This window comes from Papio anubis, chromosome 10, assembly GCF_008728515.1.
Source record: "Papio anubis isolate 15944 chromosome 10, Panubis1.0, whole genome shotgun sequence".
Lineage (NCBI taxonomy): Eukaryota > Metazoa > Chordata > Mammalia > Primates > Cercopithecidae > Papio > Papio anubis.
This window is the reverse complement of record NC_044985.1, coordinates 121,882,416-121,906,300: the sequence shown is the minus strand read 5'-3', so window position 1 is coordinate 121,906,300 and position 23,885 is coordinate 121,882,416. Positions and strand designations below refer to the sequence as shown.

Here is a 23,885-nt window from a genome sequence, read left to right as displayed (position 1 = left end):
TCCTGCCTCCGCCTCCCAAGTAGTTGAGATTACAGGCATGCACAACCACGCCCAGCTAATTTTTGTATTTTTAGTAGAGATGGGGTTTCTGCATGTTGGCCAGGCTGGTCTCAAACTCCTGACCTCAGATGATCCCCCTGCCTTGGCCTCCCAAAGTGCTGGGATTACAGGTGTGAGCCACCGAGCCCGGCCTGTGATTTTTAATTGAATGCTAGGCATAGTATATTTTCTCTGATGGGTGCTGGATATTTATCTTTTTTCTTTTTCTTTCATTTTTTTTTTTTTTTTGTAGACAAGAGTCTTGCTCTGTCACCCGGGCTGGAGTGCAGTGGTGTGATCTCAGCTCACTGCAACCTCCTCCCAGGCTCAAGCAATCCTCCCACCTCAGCCTCCCAACTAGCTGGGACTACAGGTGCATGCCACCACACCTGGCTAATTTTTGTATTTTTTGTAGAGATGGGGTCTCACCATGTTGCCCAGGCTGGTCTCCTGCGCTCAAGCCATCCTGGCCTCTGTCTGCCATAGCCTCCCAAAGTACTGGGATTACAGGCATGAGCCACCACTCCTGGCCTGGATATATATTTTTAATTAAAAATTTTATTGAGATCATTGTAGATTTACATGCAGATGTAAATAAATGAAAGAGATCCTGGCCAGACGCGGTGGCTTATGCCTATAATCCCAGCACTTTGGGAGGCCAAGGTGGAAGAATCACATGAGGTCGGGAGTTCGAGACCAGCCTGACCAACACGGAGAAACCCCATCTCTACTAAAAATACAAAACCTTAGCCAGGTGTGGTGGTGCATGCCTGTAATCTCAGCTACTTGGGAGGCTGAGGCAGAAGAATCACTTGAACCTGGGAGGCGGAGGTTGCAGTGAGCCGAGATCGCGCCATTGCACTCCAGCCTGGGCAACAAGAGTGAAACTCTGTCTCAAAAAAAAAAAAAAAAAATCCTTTACCCAGCTGTCCACAATGATTAGCATCTTGAAAACTATAGTATAACATCACAAGGGCCAGGTGAGGTAGCTCATGCCTGTAATTCCAGTACTTTCAGAGGCCGAGGTGGGCGGGTCACGAGGTCAGGAGTTCCAGACCATCGTGGTCAATATGGTGAAACCCCGCCTCTGCTAAAAATATAAAAATTAGCCAGGCATGGTGGAGCGTGTCTGTAGTCTCAGCTACTCAGGAGGCTGAGGCAGAAGAATCACTTGAACCCAGGAGGCAGAGGTTGCAGTGAGCCGAGATCACCACTGCACTCCACCCTGGGTGACAGAGCAATATTTTGTATCAAAAAAAGAAATATATATATCTCACCACCAGGATATTGACATTGATACAATTCATTGTTTTTATTCAGATTTCCCCAGCTTTACTCATTTGTGGGGTGTTTAGCCCTATGCAGTTTTTTGATGTGTACATTTGTGTATCCACTACCACAATCAAGATACAACATTTCCATCATTACAGGGGTCCTTGTATTAGTCTTAAAAACAAATCCACCCCCTCCTCCTGCCCATTCCTGCCTCTAACTCCTGTCAGCCACTAAACTCTTCTGTTTCTAAAATTTTGTTTTTCCAAATGTGTTATATAAACAAAAACATACAGCATGTTATTTCTTGAGTTTTTTTTTTTTTTTTTTTAAACTCAGTGTAATTCCTGGAGACTCATCCAAGTTGCTGTGAATAGCTTATTCCTTTTCATTGCTGAGTAGTATTCCAGGGTCTATGTGTACCATAGTTTGTTTAACCATTCACAGGTTGAAGGACACCTGGGCTGATTCCAGATTATAGCTGTTATAAATAAGGCTACTATAAACATTAGTGTAAAGGTTTTTTTTTTTTTTTTGAGACAGAGTCTTGCTCGGTAGCCCGGGCTGGAGTGCAGTGGCCCGATCTCAGCTCACTGCAAGCTCCGCCTCCCGGGTTTACGCCATTCTCCTGCCTCAGCCTCCCAAGTAGCTGGGACTACAGGCGCCCGCCACCTCGCCCGGCTAGTTTTTTGTATTTTTAGTAGAGACGGGGTTTCACGGTGTTAGCCAGGATGGTCTCGATCTCCTGACCTCGTGATCCGCCCGTCTCGGCCTCCCAAAGTGCTGGGATTACAGGCTTGAGCCACCGCGCCCGGCCTAGTGTAAAGGTTTTTGTGTGAACATAAGTTTTCATTTCTGTGGGAGAAATGGTCAGGAATGTAGTAGCTGGGGCATACAGTAATTGCATGTTCACTGTAATGACTCAGCAACTGACATTTCCAACTATGACTGCAGATTTGTCTCAACTCAGCTCTATCAGTTTTTACTTCATGTGTTTTGAGTCTGATGTTGGTAAAGGCACACGTAGGACTGTCTGGTGGTGAATCTTCTGTTATGTAATATCGCTCTTTGTCTCTGCCAATTTTCTTTGCTCTGAAGTCTAAGTGATCAGATATCAATATAGTCACTGTTGCTTTTTTTTTAAAATTAAATTCCGCCTATCTGTTTTCATCCATTCAATCTACAAATGTTTTTTAATTTGATGGGAGTTTCTACTAAACAGAATATAATTGAGTTGTGTCTTTTAATCCACTCTGCCAATCTTTGACTTTTTAAGATAATTACTGATATGTTAGCTCTTAAATCTACCGTTTTCTGTTTGTTTCATCTGGTTTTCAGCCTGTATTTCTTTACTTGCCTTCCTTTGGGTTACCTGAACAGTTTTCAGTATTCTGTCTTGATTTCTTTATACTGTTTTCAAAAACTGAGATATAATCCACATACCATAACGTTCACCCTTTTAGAGTACACAATTCAGTGGATTTTCATCTATTCCCAAGGTTGTGTGACCAGCACCACTAATTCCAGAATATTTTCATCACCACAAAAAGAAATAACTGTGCTCATTAGTATTCATTTCCCATACCCTAGCAACCAGTAAACCTTTTTTGTGTGTGAGACGGAGTCTCGCTCTGTTGCCCAGCCTGGAGTGCAGTGGCTCAATCTCGGCTCACTGCAACCTCTGTCTTCCGGGTTCAAGCAATTCTTATGCCTCAGCCTCCCAAGTAGCTGGGATTACAGGCGTGCACCACCACGCCCAGCTAATTTTTGTACTTCTAGTAGACGTGGTTTCCATGTTGGCCAGGCTCTTGTATTTAGGTCTTTAATTCATTTGACTTAATCTTTGTATTATATGACATGAGGTAAGAAAAGACAATTCTTTCTACCATTTAATTGTCTTGATACTCATCAAATATCTATTGACTGTAGGCCAGGTGCAGTGGCTCATGCCTGTAATCTCAGCACTTTGGCAGGCCGAGGTGGGTGGACTGCTTTGAGTTCATAAGTTCGAGAACAGCCTGGACAACACGGTGAAACCCTGTCTTTACAAAAAATACAAAAAAATTAGCCAGGCGTGGTGGTGCATGCCTATAGTCACAGCTACTCGGGAAGCTGAGGCGGGAGGATGGCTTGAACCTGGGAGGCCAGAGGTTGCAGTGAACTGAGATCGTACCACTGCACTGCATCCTGGGCAATACAGCCAGACCTTGCCTCAAAGAAAAAAAAAAATTGATCAAGTCAGGCATAGTCCCAGATCCTCAGGAGGCTGAGGTGGAAAAATCCTTTGAGCCCAGGAGTGCAAGTTCAGCCTGGGCAAGAGTGAGACCCCTGTCACTTGGGAAAAAAAACTCAATTGACCATAGATGTATAGGTTTATTTCTGGACTCTTCATTCTCTATTAATCTATACATGTCTCCTTATGTCACTGTCTTGATTACTATGACTTTATAGTTAAGTTTTGAAATCACAAAGTGTGAGTCCTTTAAATTTGTCCCTTTTCAAGATTGTGTTGGCTATTCAGGACCCCTTAAATTTTCTCAAGACTGTTAGGATTAGCTTGAGAGGGCTTGCACTAAATCTGTGTGTTTATTTAGTGTATTAGTCCGTTTTCACGCTGCTGATAGACATACCTGAGACTGGGCAATTTACAAAAGAAAGAGGTTTAATGGACTCACAGTTCCACATGGCTGGGGAGGCCTCACAATCATGGTGGAAGGCAAGGAGGAGCAAGTCACATCTTATGTGGATGGCAGCAGGCAAAGAGAGAGCTTGTGTAGGGAAACTCCCCCTTATAAAACCATCAGATCTCGTGAGACTCACCCATCACCATGAGGACAGCACGGGAAAGACCTGCCACCATGATTCAATTACCTCCCACTGGGTCCCTCCCACAACACGTGGGAATTTAAGATGAGATTTGGGTGGGGACACAGCCAAACCATATCATTTAGGGAGTACTGTTATCTTAACAATATTAAGTCTTACAAAGCATAAACACAGAATGGCTTTCCATTTATTTGTCTTCAATTTCTTCCACTGGCATTTTGTAGTTTTTGTCTCTTAAGTCTTGTTTCTTTTATTAAATTTATCACTAAGTATTTTGTATGCCATTGCAAATGGAATTGCTTTTCTTCATTTCATTTTTAGATTGTTCATTGCTAATGATTACAGAATATTGAACTTATATATTGCAACCTGGGAAAAGCAGTTTTGTCCTCAGTAAGCTCTAACTCAAGTCAAATACAGCCTTGCAAGTGGGGTCTTTCATGGAACTACAAGATTTGTTAAATGACACATTTCTCAGCTGGGCGAGATGGCTCATGCCTGTAATCCCAGCCTTTTGGGAGGCTGAGGTGGGCGGATCACCTGAAGTCAGGAGTTTGAGACCAGCCTGGCCAACATGGTCAAATCCCGTCTCTACCAAAACTACAAAAATTAGCAGGGTGTGGTGGCGCGCACCTGTAGTCCAGCTACTCGGGAGGCTGAGGCAAAAGAATCAGTTGAACCTGGGAGGCGGAGGTTGCAGTGAGGTGAGATCATGCCACTGCACTCCAGCCTGGGCAGCATAGCAAGAAAAAGACAAATTTCTCCAGGAATGAGGCTTCGAAGGATCTCCAGCCACGTTCTGCTCCCTCCAGTAGTGTCCAGGCTGTGCATTTTCATTGTGAATGTGTTTAAGGCTAATGTGGAGTTTGAGGATGTGAAAGAGGGATAGTGTGCCAGGCATGGTGGCTCACGCCTGTAATTCCAGCACTTTGGGAGGCCGAGGTGGGTGGATCACCTGAGGTCAGGAGTTCAAGACCAGCCTGACCAACATGGAGAAACCCTGACTCTACTAAAAATACAAAATTAGCTGGGTGTGGTGGTGCATGCCTGTAATCCCAGCTACTCAGGAGGCTGAGGCAGGAGAATCGCTTGATTAAGAAGTTCTTGGCTGGACGCAGTGGCTCACGCCTGTAATCCAAGCACTTTGGGAGGCTGAGGCAGGTGGATCACTTTAGGTTAAGAGTTCGAAACCAGCCTGGCCAACATGGTGAGACCCTGTCCCTACTAAAAATAGAAAAATTAGCCAGGTGTGGAGGTGCATGCCTGAAATCCCAGTTACTCGGGAGACTGAGGCAGGAGAATTGCTTGAATCCGGAAAGCGGAGGTTGCAGTGAGCTGAGATCAAGCCACTGAACTCCAACCTAGGTGACAGAGCGAGACCCTGTCTTAAAAAAAACAAAATAAATTATTTGCCAATTTCACTGATATCATTTCTATTCATACTGTCTTTTAGTGTGTCTCTGTAGTTTCCTTAGTGGCTCTGGTATTACAATATACATATGTGACTTATTAAGTCTGCTAGTGTCTTTTACCACTTCTAATGAAATAAGGAAATCTTACTTGCATTTAATTTTATTCTTTTTTTTTCTTTTTAAAGAGAGAGGGTCTTGCTGTTGGCCAGGCTGGAGTGCAGTAGCAAGTCATAGCTCACTGTAACGTCTAACTCCTGAGTTCAAGTCATCTTCCTGCCTCACCCTCCTGAGTAGGTGTCACTACAGGCATACACCACCATGATGGGCTAATTTTTTTTTTTTTCTGAGACAGAGTCTCGCTCTGTCACCCAGGCTGGAGTGCAGTGGCGCAATCTTGGCTCACTGCAAGCTCCGCCTCCTGGTTTCACGCCATTCTCCTGCCTCAGCCTCCTGAGTAGCTGGGACTACAGGTGCCCAACACCACACCTGGCTAGTTTTTTTGTATTTTTAGTATAGACGGGATTTCACTGTGTTGGCCAGGATGGTCTTGATCTCCTGACCTAGTGATCCACCCGCCTCAGCCTCCCAAAGTGCTGGGATTACAGGTGTGAGCCACCACACAAGGCCCCATGATGGGCTGATTTTTTAGAGATGGGGTCTTGCTATGTTGCCCATGCTGGTCTCAAACTCCTGCTCTCAAGCAATCCTCCTGCCTTGGCCTCCCAAAGTGTTGGGATTACAGGCATGAGCCACTGCACCCTGCCCTATTTCCTCTACCTTTAAATATCATTATGTTGCGCATCAGACAGCATGATTTTAAATTTAATCAACACATACGATTTATGAAGATTCATTATTTTATCACTTCTTTTGTTTGAAGAACTTCCTCTGGCTAAACTTTATGGGTAGATCTGCTAGTAACTAATTCTTCTTGTTTTATTTCATCCAAGAATGTTTTGATTTCACTCATTCCTAAAAGTAAGTTTTGCTGTATATAGAATTCATGGTTAACAGTTATTTTTCTTTCAACACTTTTATAATACCATGCCACTTCCTTCTGGCCTCCATGATTTCTGAGGAGAAATTCACTGCTTTCAAACTGGTGTCCCCCTATAGGTGATGCACTGTTTTCCTCTGGCTGCTTTTAGAACTTTTTGTTTTCAGTTTTTAGACGGTTAATTTATTATTTTCCTTGGCATGGAATTTTTTTTTTTTTTTTTTTTTTTTGAGACAGAGTTTCACTCCTGTTGCCCAGGCTGGAGCACAATGGCACAATCTCAGCTTACCACAACCTTCGCCTCCCAAGTAGCTGGGATTATAGGCATGCACCACCATGCCCAGTAATTTTTATTTTTAGTAGAGATGGGGTTTCTCCATGTTGGTCAGGCTGGTCTCAAACTCTTGACCTCAGGTATCCGCCCGCCTCGGTCTCCCAGAATGCTGGGATTACAGGCGTGAGCCACCATGCCTGGCCTCTTGGCATGGATTTCTTTGAGTGTATCCTGTGTGGGGATCACTCAGCTTCATGAATCTGTGTTTCAGTCTTTCCATAAAATTTGCAAAGTTTTCACCTTTACTGTTTCAAATACTCTTTTAGTGTTAATTCCCTTTCTCCTCTCCTTTTGGAACTCAATAGGAAATAGAATGTTTCGTCATTGTTCCATCGAGGCTTTGTCCTCCTGGACTCCCCCTTTTTGGTTTTTCTCTCTTCAGACTTAGTAAATTCTATTGATCTGTCCTCAGATTTGCTGATTGTATCTTCTGCTATTTCTACTGTACTATTGAGCCCATCCAGTAAAATTTTAAAGTTTCTGTCACTGCACATTTTAGTTCAATAATTTCCATTTGGTTTTCTAAGTTCTATATCCTTGTAGAGATATTCTATTTTTTTCTTTTGTCTCAGAACAATTCATAATCAGCTTTTGAAACATTTTTATGATGGGTACTTTAAAATACTTGTAAGAAAATTCCATCTGATTCAGCTCATGATTAGTGTCAGTTTATTGTATTTTCTAATTTAAGTTGCAATTTTCCTGGTTCTTGGTATGATGAGTGATTTTCATTTGTATCTTGGACATTTCTGTTAGGAGATTGTTAACTAAAATCGCTGTCATGAACTGCCTGATGTCATGTCTGAAAGCCTGAAAACCCATAGATACTGTTGGGTTTTTGCTTATTTCATATAGGAGGGTAGATTCAATCCTTGTTACTCAAGCTGTAAGCACAAGTCCCCTCTGTCCTTTCTGTTATCTTCCTTCTGATGGCTTTTGTCTGTTTTCTTCTGCATTCTGGGAGAATCCCTCAAGTTTGCCTCCACATCATTGATCTACTTTCTCAGCATCAATCCTGCCCTTTGCTGTGCACTTTATGATGATGATTTTAGTTTCCTCATCTAGGTTCTTTTATAGTTTCATTCTGTTTCCTTTCACTTTGGCCTATTGCCTACTTAGGGCTTTTTAACTTTTAGTCAAAGGTGCAATTTACTGCATTTTCCTAAACATGTGAATTTTTCTTCCCTAAAATATTTTTTTGATCCTACACTTCATTTCTGAAATCATGTTTACCCTTAGAATCTCCAGGATATTACTTCTTCTTTTCTGCAGCATTTCCCCACAAGCTTCACTCAAGCAAAGCACACTCTGCTCAGCCTTGGCATCTGTCAGCTGATGGAAGGCAGTTACCTCGCTTGGGTGGTGCCCGACGCCAAACTCAGCTATTGCCTGGGCTGGTCAGTGCACCCAGCTCCTGGTTAACTGCCACAAGCAGGCTTGAAGCTGGTGTACTGTGCTCTTAAGCTACTACATATTTACTCAACTGCCAAAAATCACATTGTAGTAACCTGCTCAGTTACTGCAGCTGGCTAAGGCCTGTACTCCAGATGCTGACTCCTGGGAGAGGCGGGAATACATATGTGAGTAAGTGCAGTCCACACCCTTGGTGCTTCTGGAAGCTTGGGAAAGACGAGGATACTCAGGAAGTGTTCATCTACCTGTAAGAGCAGGAACAGTTTCATAGCAGTGGCACTGCATGAACTAAATCTTGAAGGAGTCCCAAGAGGGAGGCTGAGTGTCTTGGAAGAGTGGACCTCATCTCACAGCATGGAAGCACTACTTTGAGGCCAGGGTCTTCAGGGCAGTGGCTGGCAGGTGAACAGGGGCCCAGTGACAATGGGCTCTGTATGCCAGGCACAGGAATGCTTATTCTGAAGGCAAGAAGAAGAGGTGGAATGGTCAAAGGTGTTTCAGAAACCTCTATGGCAGTAAAGTGGAGAGGATGTGGGTGGGGAGGCCATCCCCACGGGTTTTAGTCTCGCCTGGATATCTCACCAGCTCTGCCACATCCCACTGCCCTTCCTACAATGACCATGGTTTCTGTCACATGCCACTGTGACTGGTGTGGCAGAGCACACGGTCATGTGAGTGGGATCCACGAAGTCACTGGGCTCCACCTGTGTCTTCTGGTCTATCTGGGGCTCCTTGCCACAGCACTCCCCAGGGATACAGGTTTTCTCTTTTCAGACTAACTTGAGGCGGAAACCTCTCAGGAATAGGAAAGGAGACTACTGACCCACAGGGCCGCACCAGCTGCAGCTCCTCCACCTCACCATGGTTAGGAGAGGGCAGAAGGACACAGGTGAACGGGGTCACTGAGGTTGGAAGACATATTTTTAGAAAGGGATATCTGGTAATATCAATGACTGGTTTGACACAAAGTAATCTTTCAACATTAGGCATCAGGGATGACATAGGAGTGATGAGCTGCTAGGAACATCATGAAGTTGGACACTGAGGTGATGAAAAACCAACACTGAAAAATACAACAAATACAGACAGAGGAGGCCTTGTAGGCCACAAGAGCATCACCTGGGCATCACCTACATTATCAGAGAAGGGGAAACACCCAGACATGAACTGTGGACCAGAGGCCCAAGGAAGAGACTAAATGGAAGTGCTAAGTCACTACGGCTACTATGTAAGTCTCTCCTGGTTACTGGTGCCCCCTGACAAGTATTTACCCGAGTCGGCTGTGCATGGAGGCCCTGTTCACAGGCGTTCTCTTCCCCAGCATAGGGAACTCTTGGGGCAGGCACTGTCATTTCCAGTTGGCCCTGGCATAAGCTTTTTTTTTAAAAAAAGCAGTGAATTTACTGGAAGAACTCTGGCTCAGTGAATTTGCCAATGAGAATCAACAAGGCCTAAGCTGAATTTTTTGAAGAGATCATTCAGTTCTTTATCTACCTGTGTGAACAAATAGATATTTTAACAATGCAGGATCCCCAAATGCTCCCATCAGTGGGTTTCTTGAAGAAGTTTATTTTTTCAAACCACAATTCTTTCAATAAATAAATTTCTGTAACCCATGGAAACCTGGGGTAAGAGAGGTGGCGTAGACAGGTGACATGGACGCCTCTGAACCAGCCCCTCTCAGCTGTTCAATATTTTTTATTTTAGGCAGGGCTATAGGAGGGAGGAAAGAGGGGAGTGACAGTTTTCTCATTTTTCAAATTATTCTTTGGCAAAGAACGAGTTAAACATTTTACTAAGACTATGTATCAACACTTTACTAGACTTATTTTATGAATAGTGAATGTGTAGCAAACTTGAATTTCCAAAGTGAAACATATGGATGAAAGTGAAAGCTGGGTGGGGTGGCTCACATCTGTAATCCCAGCACTTTGGGAGGCCAAGGCGGGCGGACTGCTTGAGCTCTGGAGTTTGGGACCAGCCTGGCTAACATGGTAAAACCCCATCTCTACCAAAAATACAAAAAATTAGCTGGGAATGGTGGCAAAAGCCTGTGGTCCCAGCTACTTGGGAGGTTGAGGTGGGAGGATTGCTTGAGCCCAGGAGGTGGAGGTTGCAGTAAGCTGAGATTACACCACTATACTCTAGCTCCAGCCCGGGTGACAGAGTGAGGTCCCATCTCAAAAAAAGAAAAAAAGAAAGTGAAAACAATCCTGAATTGATGGTTTACATCTTCTTGTTGGAATTCTTACATGAAAAAAACACAATCTGCTTGATTTGATTATTGGCAAAAAGGGTGATGTTAACAGGAATATGAGACTTATTTTGAAAATCTCTGAGGGAATAAGAAGGTTCTACTTAACAAAGGTAAATCAGAATGCACCAGTAGTGCCGTGGGTTTTACGGAAGAAACTGGAACTGATTTTCCACAGCAGTTCTTTAAGTAAGTGGGGGTGGGGAGTGGCAGCAGAGCAACCCCAGGAACAGCAAGTGGGGTTTGTTCACTGCAGACTGTGACAGATTTTTGTGATCACCACCGCCTGGGAGTATGCCCTCTGGGATTTTATTTTTCTTTTTTGGGGGGTCTAGAATCCAGCAGAAGGGCTATTCAATCTTTCTGCTGCCATAAGAAAAAAAACATGCTGGGCCTATCACCAGATGGCCTCTGAATGGGCTAGGACTCTGCTGAGACTGGCCTAGCTATGAACACTGTTGTGTTCTACATCCCACAAGGTCTTTCCAGACAAGTGTGCAAGTAACTAGAGACAGAGGAAAATACGCACAGGTGCTTTGAATCATGTGAACAGCCAAATACTAAGGTACATGATCCTTTAAAAGAACAGACATTCACAATGTTTTAGCTCCTGAGCAGCCTCTCAGGCCTCCCGTGCTTGGAGATGAGGGCAGGTGAAGACAACCCTAACCCAAGACACCGGCTCCCTGTGGTCTGTGCTCTGCAAATAAAGCTGGTGGAAACACCACAGACGACGAGTCGTGGGAGAAAAGGCGAGGGGCACAGCTGAGATCCATTTTCAATATGTGAGTAATACTCTTGCCTTGGCTCCTTAGTAGAAAGACTGCAAAGGGCTGGTCACCTGCTGGTGGTTATTTAGGGGAAGATCGGAGGTAAGATGTGAGCCTTCTTCTGAAGGCTTACCCTGGAAGTGTTTCCTTCTAGGAGTGCTTGAAAAATATATAGCTTACGCATCAAATTCTAAGCAATAGTCATAAGGACCCTCTGGAGTCCAGCCAAGCACCAGGATTCAGGAAGCAAAGGTTCTGGATGCCCAACTGGACGTCAGAGCTTCCCAAGAGCTTCAGTTCCCCAAGGGCCTGCCCACTCCCACCTATTTCCAGGACTGGTCTTTTGGCCAAGTCTAGGGATTCCCATTCCCTGACAGATCAGAAATCACCAACTAGTACCCGGTTGGTTGGGGGCATATGCGTTGGAGCCAGAAATGTGACTTTGGCCTGTGAAAGAGGGAGGGGAATGCCAAGAAGTCAAAAAGTCTGGAAGGAAACCAGGTCCCACAGTCACCCAACAGATCCCAAGGGCCCCACCGGCCAAGCACCCAGGACAACACCAGCTACTTACTGTGATGGGCCACATCTGAGTGTGCTCCTAAGATGGGGTGTGTGTGCAAAATATTTCTAGGGGATTTCCACTGGACAGAATGGGATGATTCAGTTATCTGGACATTTTAAAATAATTGCTTAATCCCTGATAACGAGCAAAGTGATTTTCTACTGTGCAGATACTTTGATGTTAGAATAACTGATATTACCACTTTCAGTGTGGTCCAGAGGGCACATTGTCTTTCACGTACACTGCATAAATGTTTCCACTGGACAGCAGGCACTGGCATTTCTCCCACAGAAGTGCTCTTGTGAAAAGTCCTGCATCAACACTTGCACCACCAGCCGGGGAACTCCAGGGAGCCTGAGCAACTACTATGGGATGTGCCCTGCTTTGGGCCTGGGAATGGCACCAGGCAGAGAACCTTATTTCCTGGGTCACAGGAGGCAGGAATTAGCTGCTGGCCTCCTGCCCTGACTAGAGAGGATGCCTAGTGCTCAGCCGGCAAGTTCCTCTGACACTAGGCAGAGGACAAGTGTGAAGCTGCAGTACCTCCCTCTCCTAGGCCCTGAGAGGCGAGGATTAATGTGTCTCCTGGAAAAGCCCCGAGTTCCTGAGATGCCATCATTCTCTTTATCTAATCTCACCCTTCCTGCTCTGTGTGGCCCGTTAGCCAGGGGCCACCCTCAAGTCTAATGGGTGCAAAGACAAAGCAAGGCCTACATTCCTCACCTGCTGGGTCTCCGTGACAGAATCTCTGTGACTCAGAGATTCTATAAATTAAGAAAAACAAACTAAACCCAGTAGATGGCAGACAGGGGAATCTAGAGGTCTAAGGAAGCTGGCAGTTAAATGTGAGCGTTAGGCAGGCAGCAAATGAAACTAGACAGACATTTATTTTGCGTTTGATTTCACTGGTTCAAATGTCTACATGCTGGAGTAAATCCACTTGCCTCTCTTCAGGGCTCTTCCTCTGCAGTACATTAACCTGGCCGAGGACGGCATATGCCACTGTTGACTCTTGGTGCTCCAAGGCCTAGGAGGCTCACCCCACAGGCAGGGCCTGGAGCCATAGCAAACTCAGAAGAAGGCCATAGGTACAGTCTCAGTGACATCAGACATTAGGCTGATTCCTGAGGCATCGCTCCTGTCTCCCAGGACAGCAGGGTCTGATGCTCTGGTAAGTAGCTACCAGGTCACAATCACATGACCACTGCAGAAACATCAACCCAGCTGGTCCAGGTTCCAGCCAGTTTCCTCTGGGCAGCATGTTACAATGGGCTCCCTGCCTTTTTGTTTTGGTCATCCAAATCTAGCTTCAAAGGGCTCCAAAACGTCCTCGCCACATCTGGACCTGAAAGCAAGAGCTGATTTTTAAGAGTGAGATTCTCATTGCATTTGGACAAAATGAATAATGTGCCTTTCATATTTTCTTTGTATTTCTCTTCAATAGTGGCTTGACCCAACATCTTTCTGTCTGCTCTATACAATGAAAATACAAACTAAATGAGAATAGAAAAAATAATTAAAGCATTAAATTGTACAAATTACAAATCTGTTCCAAAATATACTTACATTAAATAAAATACGCATTTCAATAAGAGATCTACAGTGAATGACTATGCATTCTGGGAAGCTTCACAACATCTAGGCAGGGCCAACATTCGTGAAAAAGCTAAGAGATTTTGCATCCAATCACAGTTTGTAGCGGGTATCTTATTGCCAATCTGCAAGTTACACTGAACACATCATTAGCATCGCTTGTGCAGAAAACCAATTTTGTTTGGGAAAAGGGAAAGCAAGCTCTGGCCTCAATTTTGAGTTCATTACAACTTCTTAAAAATTTCACCAACAGCCTATACAGTACAAGTTCAAAAAAGTAAACATGTTAAGGTAAGCAGACAACTCTTCAGAAGCCCAAACACATTTTCTTGCTGTATTTATGTTGAATTCTCCATCTACAATGAGCAGTCATGAAGATGGTCTTCTTCAGGGCAACATGGTCACAGGACTGGGGCAATCCAGGGGACTGAGAGGGAGCATGAGGACGGGAGAGGGGGCTACCTCTTGCTGTTTCACGTTAGAGACAAACTGTAACACAGTCCATGGGCCTGCAATCGTCCCCTTTTATCATCTGGCATAACGCTTGATGTAGTCGTCCACTTTATTCCGGAAGTCCTCCTGTGTAGTAAGAGCATTGGGGACAGAAAGAAGAACGGGAAGAGTGAGTGAGTGAGTAAAGCAGCGCTTCAGGGACAAGTCAGATCCACCAGCACCAAGGCCCCCTGTGGTCGCCAAGGTGGTAGAAGGACTGGGACCTTGCGGAGTCTGAGTGCCATTTGCCACGACCTAGGTGCCTACTGCATGCAAGACACAGTGCTGGGTGTGCTGAGCAGGGGAGCATGCGGAAGGCCTGAGTGGGAGGGACCCTCAGGGGGCACCTATCCCTCCTCATTTCCAGACGGGAAAAGTAGAGCCCAGAAAAGTGTGGTCAAGGTCACAAAGCCAAGACTTCTTTGGCCACAATGGGTCTCAGCCACAGCTACTGCTCTCAGGAAGACCCTTGTTTCTGTATTTGTCCTGCTGGAATGATTTCCCTGGATGCTGCTACCTATTTAAAATGTGCCTGCTCTTCACAGCCCATGTACAGCCCCCCATCTCTTCTGGGCAGGATGACTACACCCTGCCCAGAAGAGAGCTGGGTGTGCCACAGAGCTCCATCCTCATGCATTGAAGTGCAGGTGGCCAGTGACCAAAGGCGGTGTGGACCTAGGAATCACCCCAGGCCAGTATGGGTGGAACAATCTCAGATCTGGGCCACTGTCAAGTTTATCCCTGGATCTGGTATCCCCAAGGTTACAAGTAAAATCCCATGGGATTGTATGAGCCATAAGAGTGACTTGGAGCTCTTAACCCTCTCACTCCTACAACACAGCTGCTGGGTCTCGGATGTCCCCGCAGGATCACACTGCTTCAGTCACATCAATGCCATGCAGCCCCCACTGCACAGGGAACACGGCACAGTTACCACAGTTCTTAGTGGGCATGAGTTCCATTTCCTTAGCTAAGCCTCAGTCCTCCTGTCTAAGCCTCAGTCTAGCCTCTTTGCTGATTCCACTGCATAATCCCGACACCTGGCAACGTGCAGGGCGCACCCAGGTACTCGGTGTATACCTCGCTGCTGCCACGATGCCCTCTCGCAGGGGAGACCCTGCCTGGAGCATGGTCCTGGCCAGCTGGGCACCAGGTGCCTGCCCTCCTGCCACACCCTTAATTAGCACAGCGACCCTTTCCAGGGCCGGCAAGTTCCCAATTTGAAGCTATGGATATGGTCCCATATTTTCTCTGGTCTCAGGGTGAGAAAGTGGAGTGCTCTGAGTCTACCCAGGTGCCTCTGCCCTGCCAACTTCCCTATTTGTCTACAGGATGGCGTTTGGAGCCTCCCACATGCGCCTTCACCCCGCAACAAAGGGGAGCTGTGCAGAAACCCTACCTGCCCTTTTACAAAACCTTCTCAAGGCCATTTCCCCAGAGCCAGACAATACTGTCAGCTTACAAGGACCCTGCAAAAGCTTACAGGATGTAAAATGAAGATCCCATAAATGCCCCGCCTCTCCATGTTTCGGAGGACAAAAGACGCCATGTACTCTTAGTTGCCCTGTTCACCTCACCCAGCACAGAGCCCAGCATCCATGCCTGCAGCAGGCCCCATGCTCCAGCCTCTGCTGCCTCCCTCCTCCTCTTCTACTGCAAGGGACACAAAGCACAGGGCCCAAGTGAAAACCACAGACTCTGGAGCCACACAGAGGAGGATCCAAGTCCTGGGCTCTGCCTCCGACAGGCTACTCAACCATGGCGAATCTCAGCTTCTTGGCAGCTGTGTCCTCAGCAGCAAAACAGGGATCATAATGGTATCCGGCCCAAGGGGCTGTTGTGAGAAACAAGTGCACTCTGTGTCAAGTGCATGGAAGTGCGCCCGGCTCCTACTATTCCATTCCTCTGACCTGCGCCAGTCATAATGGCCTCTTTTCTCTGCCCTGACCTCTGCAGCACGTTCCTGCCTCAGGGGCTTTGCACTAGCAGCCAAGGTTTTCTGGAGCGCTCCTCTCTCACCACCCGGCCCTCTGTGGCCCGCTCTCCACTTCACATGCTATGTTTGTTCACCTATTTTTTTTTTTTTTCACCTATTTTTTTTCATTTTAATTTTCATCTTTTTTTTTTTTTTGAGATGGAGTTTCGCCCTTTTTGCCCAGGCAGGAGTGCAATGGTGCAATCTCAGTTCACTGCAACCTCCGCCTCCTGGGTTCAAGCGATTCTCCTGACTCAGTCTCCCAAGTAGCTGGAATTACAGGTGCCTGCCACCACGCCTGGCTAATTTTTGTATTTTTACTAGAGACAGGGTTTCACCACGTTGGCCAGGCTGGTCTTGAACTCCTGACCTCAGGTGATCTGCCCACCTTGGCTTCCCAAAGTGCTGAGATTACAGGCGTGAGCCACTGCATCTGGTCGTGTTTGTTTGCCTATGCTCCGCGTCCTCCTGCTGGAATGTGTGCGCCACAGGGACAGGGACTGTCATTCCCAGTCATCCCAAGCACTTCGCACCTCCCCTGGCATATAAGTGGCCACCAGCCAAACAGATGATGAACGAGTGGACATAAGGAAGCGGCGCTCAACAACTGTGACTATTACTCCGCATGAAGACGTGGGTGGGGCTGCGGCACTGCTTAGGCTTCATGTGGAGGCATCACTGGAGATGTTAGGTCCATTTTACTGGGGCTAAAAGTGTATCAGTTGCAAAGTCTTATTTCATACAAATCAGGAATATGAAATCTTATTTCATACAAAGAAAGGTAAAATGGAAGACATCTCTCCACCTGGAGCTGTGGGAGTGCCCCTATTGCCATCACTTTCTATCTGACAAGGCTTGGTCCACAAGGGCTAGTCATCGCCAGCAACAGCAGACAGGAGTGCAGCCACGAATGCCTGCAAGGGGTGGGCCAAGGGGCACATTTGCCCAGGGCTTGTCAGTGCAGTACCAAGCCTAAGGCTTTGCTAGACAACACAAGCCCATCAGAACCACTGACGGACGGCAGGAGTCAGGGACTGACTGCTCTCATGGGGAGCTGTGGGCACAGGGCTGCCTTACACCACTGTTATTTCTCTTGAGGACCCCTGCTGCCCCAGCCCTCAAGACAGAGCTCGCCTCCTCGGCAGAACACCAGCCTCAGTAGATGGTCTGCTCTGCCCGCCTGCTTGCACTGCACCACTCCCTGTGCCCACTGTGCCTGCCACTTGTTTTGTGAGTCTCAGCAGGATGCATGCTGGGTGGCACTTCTCTTGCCTCCCTGTCGGAGGTGCTCCTGCCCACTCTTTGGGGCCGTGGTCAGGCAGCACCTCCTGGTCTGAACTTAGGCTCAAGACTGTAGCAAGGACTTGGCAGGGCACATTTCAGATGCCCTATTCGGTCGTGCCACATAGTAGGTCTAACTAACATTAACGGAAGCCAAGGCGCTGAACATTCTGCACGATGTCTAGAACTAGCTAGAGGGGTTTTAGAATGGTGTTCAAAGCTACATCAGGTCGGGTGCAGTAATCCCAGCATTTTGGGAGGCTGAGGCGGGTGGGTCGCTTGAGGCCAGGAGTTTGAGACCAGCATGGGCAACATGGTAAAACCCTGTCTCTACTACTAAGAATACAAAAATTAGCCCAGTGTGGTGGCGCACGCCCATAGTCCCAGATACTCGGGAGGCTGAGGCACAAGAATTGCTTGAACCTGGGAGATGGAGGTTGCATCTGGAGATAGAGGTGAGCCAAGATTGCACCACTGCACACTCCAGCCTGGGCAACAGACTCTGTTTCAAAAAAAAAAAAAAAGCAACTTCAGCCAAACGAACAACAGTGGCTGGCTGACTGCCACAATGGCAAGGCTGCCACAATGGCAAGGCTGCCATAGGGAATCTGGTTCAGGTAACGGAATGTGAGGTTCTACCACCAAATCCAGCCAGAACCCTTCACCTAAGCTGAGCTACCTTGGTGCCAGCCACACATGACCTGCCTCTGCCGGCTCCTGTTCCATGTGCTTTGCACTGGGCCAATGTTAAAGTCATTTCAGACCCCCTTTCCTGACAGCACTTCCCCTCCTCAAGGCTTGTATGCTTTCTTTTATCAGACAGTTAAAACCACTGCTGCCTTGCTACTCAAGCACAGTGGAAAGGTGACATTCACCGACTATAACTCTTTCAGCTTGGTTTTGTTGTATTTTTTTCTTCCCAGTGAGTTTTAATATATTGTTTCTAGGTAAACTGTCTTCCTTAACAGGTGTCTTACTGGAAGACCTCAATGTGGCTCCTGAAATGAATGACCAATCATTTATGCACTGCATTAGAGGAAAAAACCTTTTAGAAGAGGAATTGAAGATTAAAAGTAATGAATAGGGGGAGCTCTCTGAACCTTTACAATCTCAGGGTACTGCCCTAAAAATTAAATAAATAAATAAAAATTAAAAACAGTAATGAATAGGATCTCATTATTTTTGGGTAAAAATCAAAGTCAAGTTTGTATGAATGTGTATGAGCTCAGCAAAAGGTGTGGAAGGATAAGGTGGGCCACTGGAGGTCAGGAGGGTGCTGGTGGGTGTGACACCATCCATTCTCCTTCTCTGTTCCTACCATTTATTTATTTATTTATTTAAAGATGGGGTCTCACTCTGTCACCCCGGCTGGAATGCAGTGGCACAATCTTGACTCACTCAACTTCCTGGGCACAAGCAATACTCCCACCTTAGCCTCCTGAGTAGCTGGGACCACAGGCATGTGCCACTATGTCTGGCTAATTTTTGTAAAGACAGAGTTTTGCCACGTTGCCCAGGCTGGTCTCAAACTCCTGAGCTCAAGCAATCTGCCCACCTTGGCCTCCCAAAGGTTGGGATTACAGGTGTAATCACGATGCCACCATGCTAGTGCTATATCTGTTTTAAATTACTCATACTAAATTCTACTAGGAAATCACATCAAATAAAAAGCATTTCTCAGCTGGGTGCCGGGGCTCATGCCTGTAATCTCAGTACTTTGGAAGGACAAGGCAGGAGGATTGCTTGAGGCCAACAGTTCAAGACCAGCCTGGGCAACAAAGCAAGACTCTGTCTCTACAAAAAATAAAAGTAAAAAAATTAGCTGAGTGTGGTGTCATGCACCTGTAGTCCCAGCTACTCGGAAGGCTGAAGTGGGAGGATCACTTGAGCCCAGGAGGTAGAGGCTGCAGTGAGCCACTAATACAACACTGCACTCCAGCCTGGGTTACAGAGTGAAATCTTGTCTCAAATAACAAAACAAAACAAAAAACAAAAAAAACAAACACACACCAATTCTCTCTAACCTTGGGTAAAGCATTTTCCTGAGGTTACATACATTTACTATACCATATTGTTTACAAACTGCTTTGAATTCCAGCTTTGCATCCCACCACTCTCAATTTCTCATTTATCCAATCAAGAAACAGTAGTAATCATCTTTGTGACAAGTACATCAACCTAGAATAAGCCTGTTCCTGGCTCACCTTGTCCCGCAAATGATGTTCTGCAGCTTCAATATTCAGTGGATCATCAAAATTCAAAAGATCCTTAAAAAGAGAGAAACTTAAAGTAAACACTGGAAGAATTGCTTTTCTGCTGTTAAAGTCTTCTTTTCATGGCACAGTAAGAGAAGTCTAATTAGCAAATGGCAGACCAAACTGAAGAGCTGAGAATCCCACTAAGAACTCAAGTGCTTGTGATATGGAAGTATCGAACATGTGGGCATTTTTTTCAAAATGGTGACTGACAACTGACTGAAAGAAGTCAGAGATATGTTGACATGCAGTTCTACAAAGTTTGGTGAAGACGGAGTAAACTGCAATCACATTCATTTCTGATGCTATTTGTGATAACTGGAGAATGAAAACCACTCTCATTAAGCATTTCCAAATAAAAATCCCCTTCTTTTCCATAAAAATTATATTTTTCTTTTGTTTTGTGATTAACAGCTTTGACTTTTTGAGCCATGGGTTCTCTTGGGGCCTTCCCTGGACTTTCCTTTCTCTGCTTCACCAAGCCTCCCATGCAGTCAGTAGGGACGTCTGGAACCCGAGCAAATTGCATGGTAGTGTCACTAGGCTCATGTCCCCAGACTCAGGAGAGGGTGCCAGACCCATTCTCCCCTAGAAAAACACTGCAACGGCTATGCCCCTCAGCCCCAAGAAGCACTCTGGACTTTGGACCAAGGCCGCATCTTATCTTCACACTGCTCACCCCTCTTGTTGAGAATCAGAGGGGCTTGCTTGGCCGGGCATGGTGGCTCATGTCTATAATCCCAGCACTTTGGGAGGCTGAGGCGGGTGGATCAACGAGGTCAGGAGTTTGAGACCAGTTTGGCCAGCATGGTGGAACCCTGTTTCCACTAAAAATATGAAAATTAGCCAGGCATGGTGGCGCATGCCTATAATCCCAGCTACCCGGGAGGCTGAGGCAGGAGAATCGCTTGAACCCAGAGGAGGATGTTGCAGTGAGCCGAGATGGCACCACTGCACTCCAGCCTGGGCGACAGAGCAAGACTCGGTCTCAAAAACAACAAAAAAAGAAAAAATCAGGGGGCCTCAATTTGTCCTTATGACGAATCATGGCTTTCTAATGCAGGCTATAGGATGGATCATCGTCAAGACAACCGTATTTCTCTTCAGGAAGGACGTTAAATTTGGGGACAATGTTCCTGGAGATTAATATGGCTGTGACCATTAAAATGTTATAAAATAGCAAAAAAACCCTGTAAATCTCTATAGTCAGTCACAGTTGGAAAATTAGATTCCAAGTCCCAGAGAAAGGCAAAAATGTAAAGTACATTATTAGATAGACTGTATCAGACACACAAAATTTCTTATCTTCTTTACTGTATATTAGACCTAAGATAAATGAGTTGATCAGAATAACCATTAAAGACTTAATTAGCAATTTTGATTGGCTTTTTTAGAATTTACTGAGAGCACTTAGAGATGGGAAGTTAGTGTGGCTATAGCAGATTTCTCTTCAATTTTTTTTTTTTTGATTTGAGATGGAATTTCGCTCTTGTTGCCCAGGCTGGAGTGCAATGGTGTGATCTTGGCTCACTGCAACCTCCGCCTCCTGGATTCAAGCGATTCTCCTGCCTCAGCCTCCCAAGTAGCTGAGATTACAGGCGCCCGCCACCATGCCTGGCTAATTTTTTGTACTTTTTTTTTTTTTTTTTTTTAGTAGCTGTGAGATTTCACCATATTGTCCAGGCTGGTCTCCAATTTCTGACCTCAGGAGATCTGCCGGCCTCGGTGCCTCCCAAAGTGCTGGAATCACAGGCATAAGTCACCGCACCCAGCCAAAAAAATTTTTTTAAGTCCAAGGAGTCAGTGTTTCTTTCCTCCCATTAATTCCCCTGCAGCAAGTCGCCAATCAAAACCTACTCAGAGCCAAGGAACCTGGGACAGACATGGTGGGCTCCAGAAAAAAATCATCATGGTGGCTGATGATAATGACGGCACGTGGGCCCCTAGAAGCGCCTGAGTTCACACCTGTTCTCTTTGGCTCTCTCAATCAAATCTAGAGATGCCAAGGCTCAATATTACAACGGAGCACAACGGCCAGACAGATTTCAAATTAGGCTCCAGAAATAAAACTTCATTCACTTCAATGAAAAAGCCAAAGACAGAAGCAGAACGAAGTGGCTGAGAGCAGCAGAAACTGTGAAGTCCAGGTCTCCATCAGGTATGACCTCCCACGGAGATTCAGGGAGATCCTGAATCACTGGAAGTGCTTGGTCTCTCTGCTTGTGTGACAGACATTCACCAGCGAACATCAGACAGAAAGACAAAAGGCAGGCAGGGACTCAGTTTAGTTTGAGGCTCTGCTTTTGCTGAAGATAAGAACACTGTGCCCTCAGATGATGGGACAAGGAAGAGCAGACCCGCCCCTAGTTTAACTGAGTCCTGCAGGTGCCTCTGCTGTAGGCAACAGCCAGTGACCCACATGACACCGGCTAGGAGGATGCTCCTAAAACAGCCCCCTGGCCTGGGTGGACTATCCAAGATCATAGAGGCACCTTAGGTTTTATCAAAATAGCAAAAACTTTTTTTTCACAAACAGATCTCTGAAGCTTATTTCTTTAAAAGCACCTTTATGAATTAAAAAGTAAAAATTCAAAGGAATGTATAATATTGTATTAAAAAAATCCAACCAACAGCTTTTAGCTAAGCCCATTTAGCCTCTTCCTGCACTAGGGCCATTGTCTGAGAAATGCTATTTCCTGAGAACAGCAAACTTCAGCAGCTCATCACTGACAAAAAGACAACAACTCTGAGGTTCTGGACTCGTGAAAAAGCCTTCAAGGCTGGGTAACCACAAAATCATCCACCCCAACCAGGACACCTGGGAGGTGACAGGGCCACTCCTTGGGCTGGCTAGTGTAGCCACAGGCACAGACATGGACTGGGCCAAGTGACCCCAGGGTAACAGCCACCCTGCTGGAAGGGGCTAAGGCAAGTGGAACCAACCTCATCCCCTAGAAACTGGGGTCAGCCACCTCAGCAGGGCAGAAGTGAGACTGCTGTGGCCCCTGCCCCAGATAACCTCCCCACGTGTCACTCCAAAGGCCCCTCATTCCCCACCTCACTGTTCTACTTCTGACTCATAAAACAGAAACAGAAAAAAGGGGGGTTATTTTTTCATTTATTATTTTTTTAGAGACAGGTCTTGCTATGTTGCCCAGGCTGGTCTTGAACTCATGGGCTCAAGTGATCTGCCTGCCTCAGTCTCCCAACGTGCTAGGATTACAGGTGTGAGCCACCATGCCCAGCAAGCATGTTTTTTGGGGGTTTTTGTGTGTATCTGTCTGTTTTTGAGGCAGATCTCTGTCACCCAGGCTGGAGTACAGTGGTGCAATCTCAGCTCACTGCAACCTCTGCCTCCCAGGCTCAAGCAGTTCTCCCACCTCAGCCTTCCAAGTAGCTGGGACTACAGACGTGTGACACTATGCCCAACTAATTTTTCTATTTTTTGTAGAGACCGGTTTTGTTACGTTGCCCAGGCTGGTCTCGAACTCCTGGGCTCAAGTGAGGATCCGCCCAAAGTGCTAGGATTACAGGCGTGAGCCACTGTGCCCAGTCCACATTTCATTTTTTAACATGGTTTTGTGTTAACGTTAATGTAATATCTAAAACCAGTAACAAGGAAATCGAGAAAAACTTGGGATTTTGATCACTGTACTTACAGTAAACAAAGAGTTTAATCCCCAAACGACATCCTGAAATAAAAAAGAAAACAGAAAACAAGTTTCAGGCCATTGTGCATCTGTATGCATGTGTAAACCCATGATCAAGAAATATGCATTGTACTGTATCAAAACCTGTCTTCAGCATGGCTTGTTTTTCTCAAGATAGAAAATTAAAATAACTTGTCTTCAAGTGTAACAACAAACTCTGGAAAATTCAAAGAGGTGAGCAGTCTCAGGTAGTGAACATAAAATCAAAGACAGCATCAGCTGCCCTCCCAGTCAGACCTGACAAGCCTAATCCTGCACGACAGGGCCCGCAGGCCAGTGTCTGCATGGGGGCTCTACCTTGAATCACCTCTTTTTTTTTTTTTTTTTTTTTTTGAGACGGAGTCTCGCTCTGCTGCCCAGGCTGGAGTGCAGTGGCCGGATCTCTGCTCACTGCAAGCTCTGCCTCCCGGGTTCACGCCATTCTCCTGCCTCAGCCTCCCGAGTAGCTGGGACTACAGGCGCCCGCCACCGCGCCTGGCTAGTTTTTTGTATTTTTTTTTTTAGTAGAGACGGGGTTTCACCATGTTAGCCAGGATGGTCTCGATCTCCTGACCTCGTGATCCGCCCGTCTCGGCCTCCCAAAGTGCTGGGATTACAGGCTTGAGCCACCGCGCCCGGCCAAATCACCTCTTAGCTGTTACCACCAAATATGGTTCTGACTTCTAAAAAGTCACCTTCAAAATAAAGTCTGTTGTTTTTA

At 46.1% G+C, this 23,885-nt stretch overlaps 1 protein-coding gene across 11 annotated transcripts in view; it reads right to left on the bottom strand.

The window, feature by feature from the left end:
• Positions 1 to 12,747: 12,747 nt before the first annotated feature.
• UBE2F (ubiquitin conjugating enzyme E2 F (putative)) overlaps positions 12,748 to 23,885 on the bottom strand; it is a 75,819-nt gene continuing 64,681 nt past the window's right edge. For 7 of the 11 annotated variants that reach the window (XM_021924199.1, XM_021924196.2, XM_021924195.2 and 4 more), the window contains 3 exons: positions 23,135 to 23,167; positions 19,425 to 19,487; positions 12,748 to 14,074 (listed from right to left, as the gene is read on the bottom strand). In XM_021924199.1, the coding sequence (XP_021779891.1) occupies positions 13,946 to 14,074; positions 19,425 to 19,487; positions 23,135 to 23,167 (225 nt within the window). In that variant the 3' untranslated portion in view covers positions 12,748 to 13,945. The remainder of the gene's footprint in view (positions 14,075 to 19,424; positions 19,488 to 23,134; positions 23,168 to 23,885) is intronic. The other 4 variants (XM_003908145.3, XM_009183447.4, XM_009183451.2 and 1 more) reach the window with 2 other exon arrangements.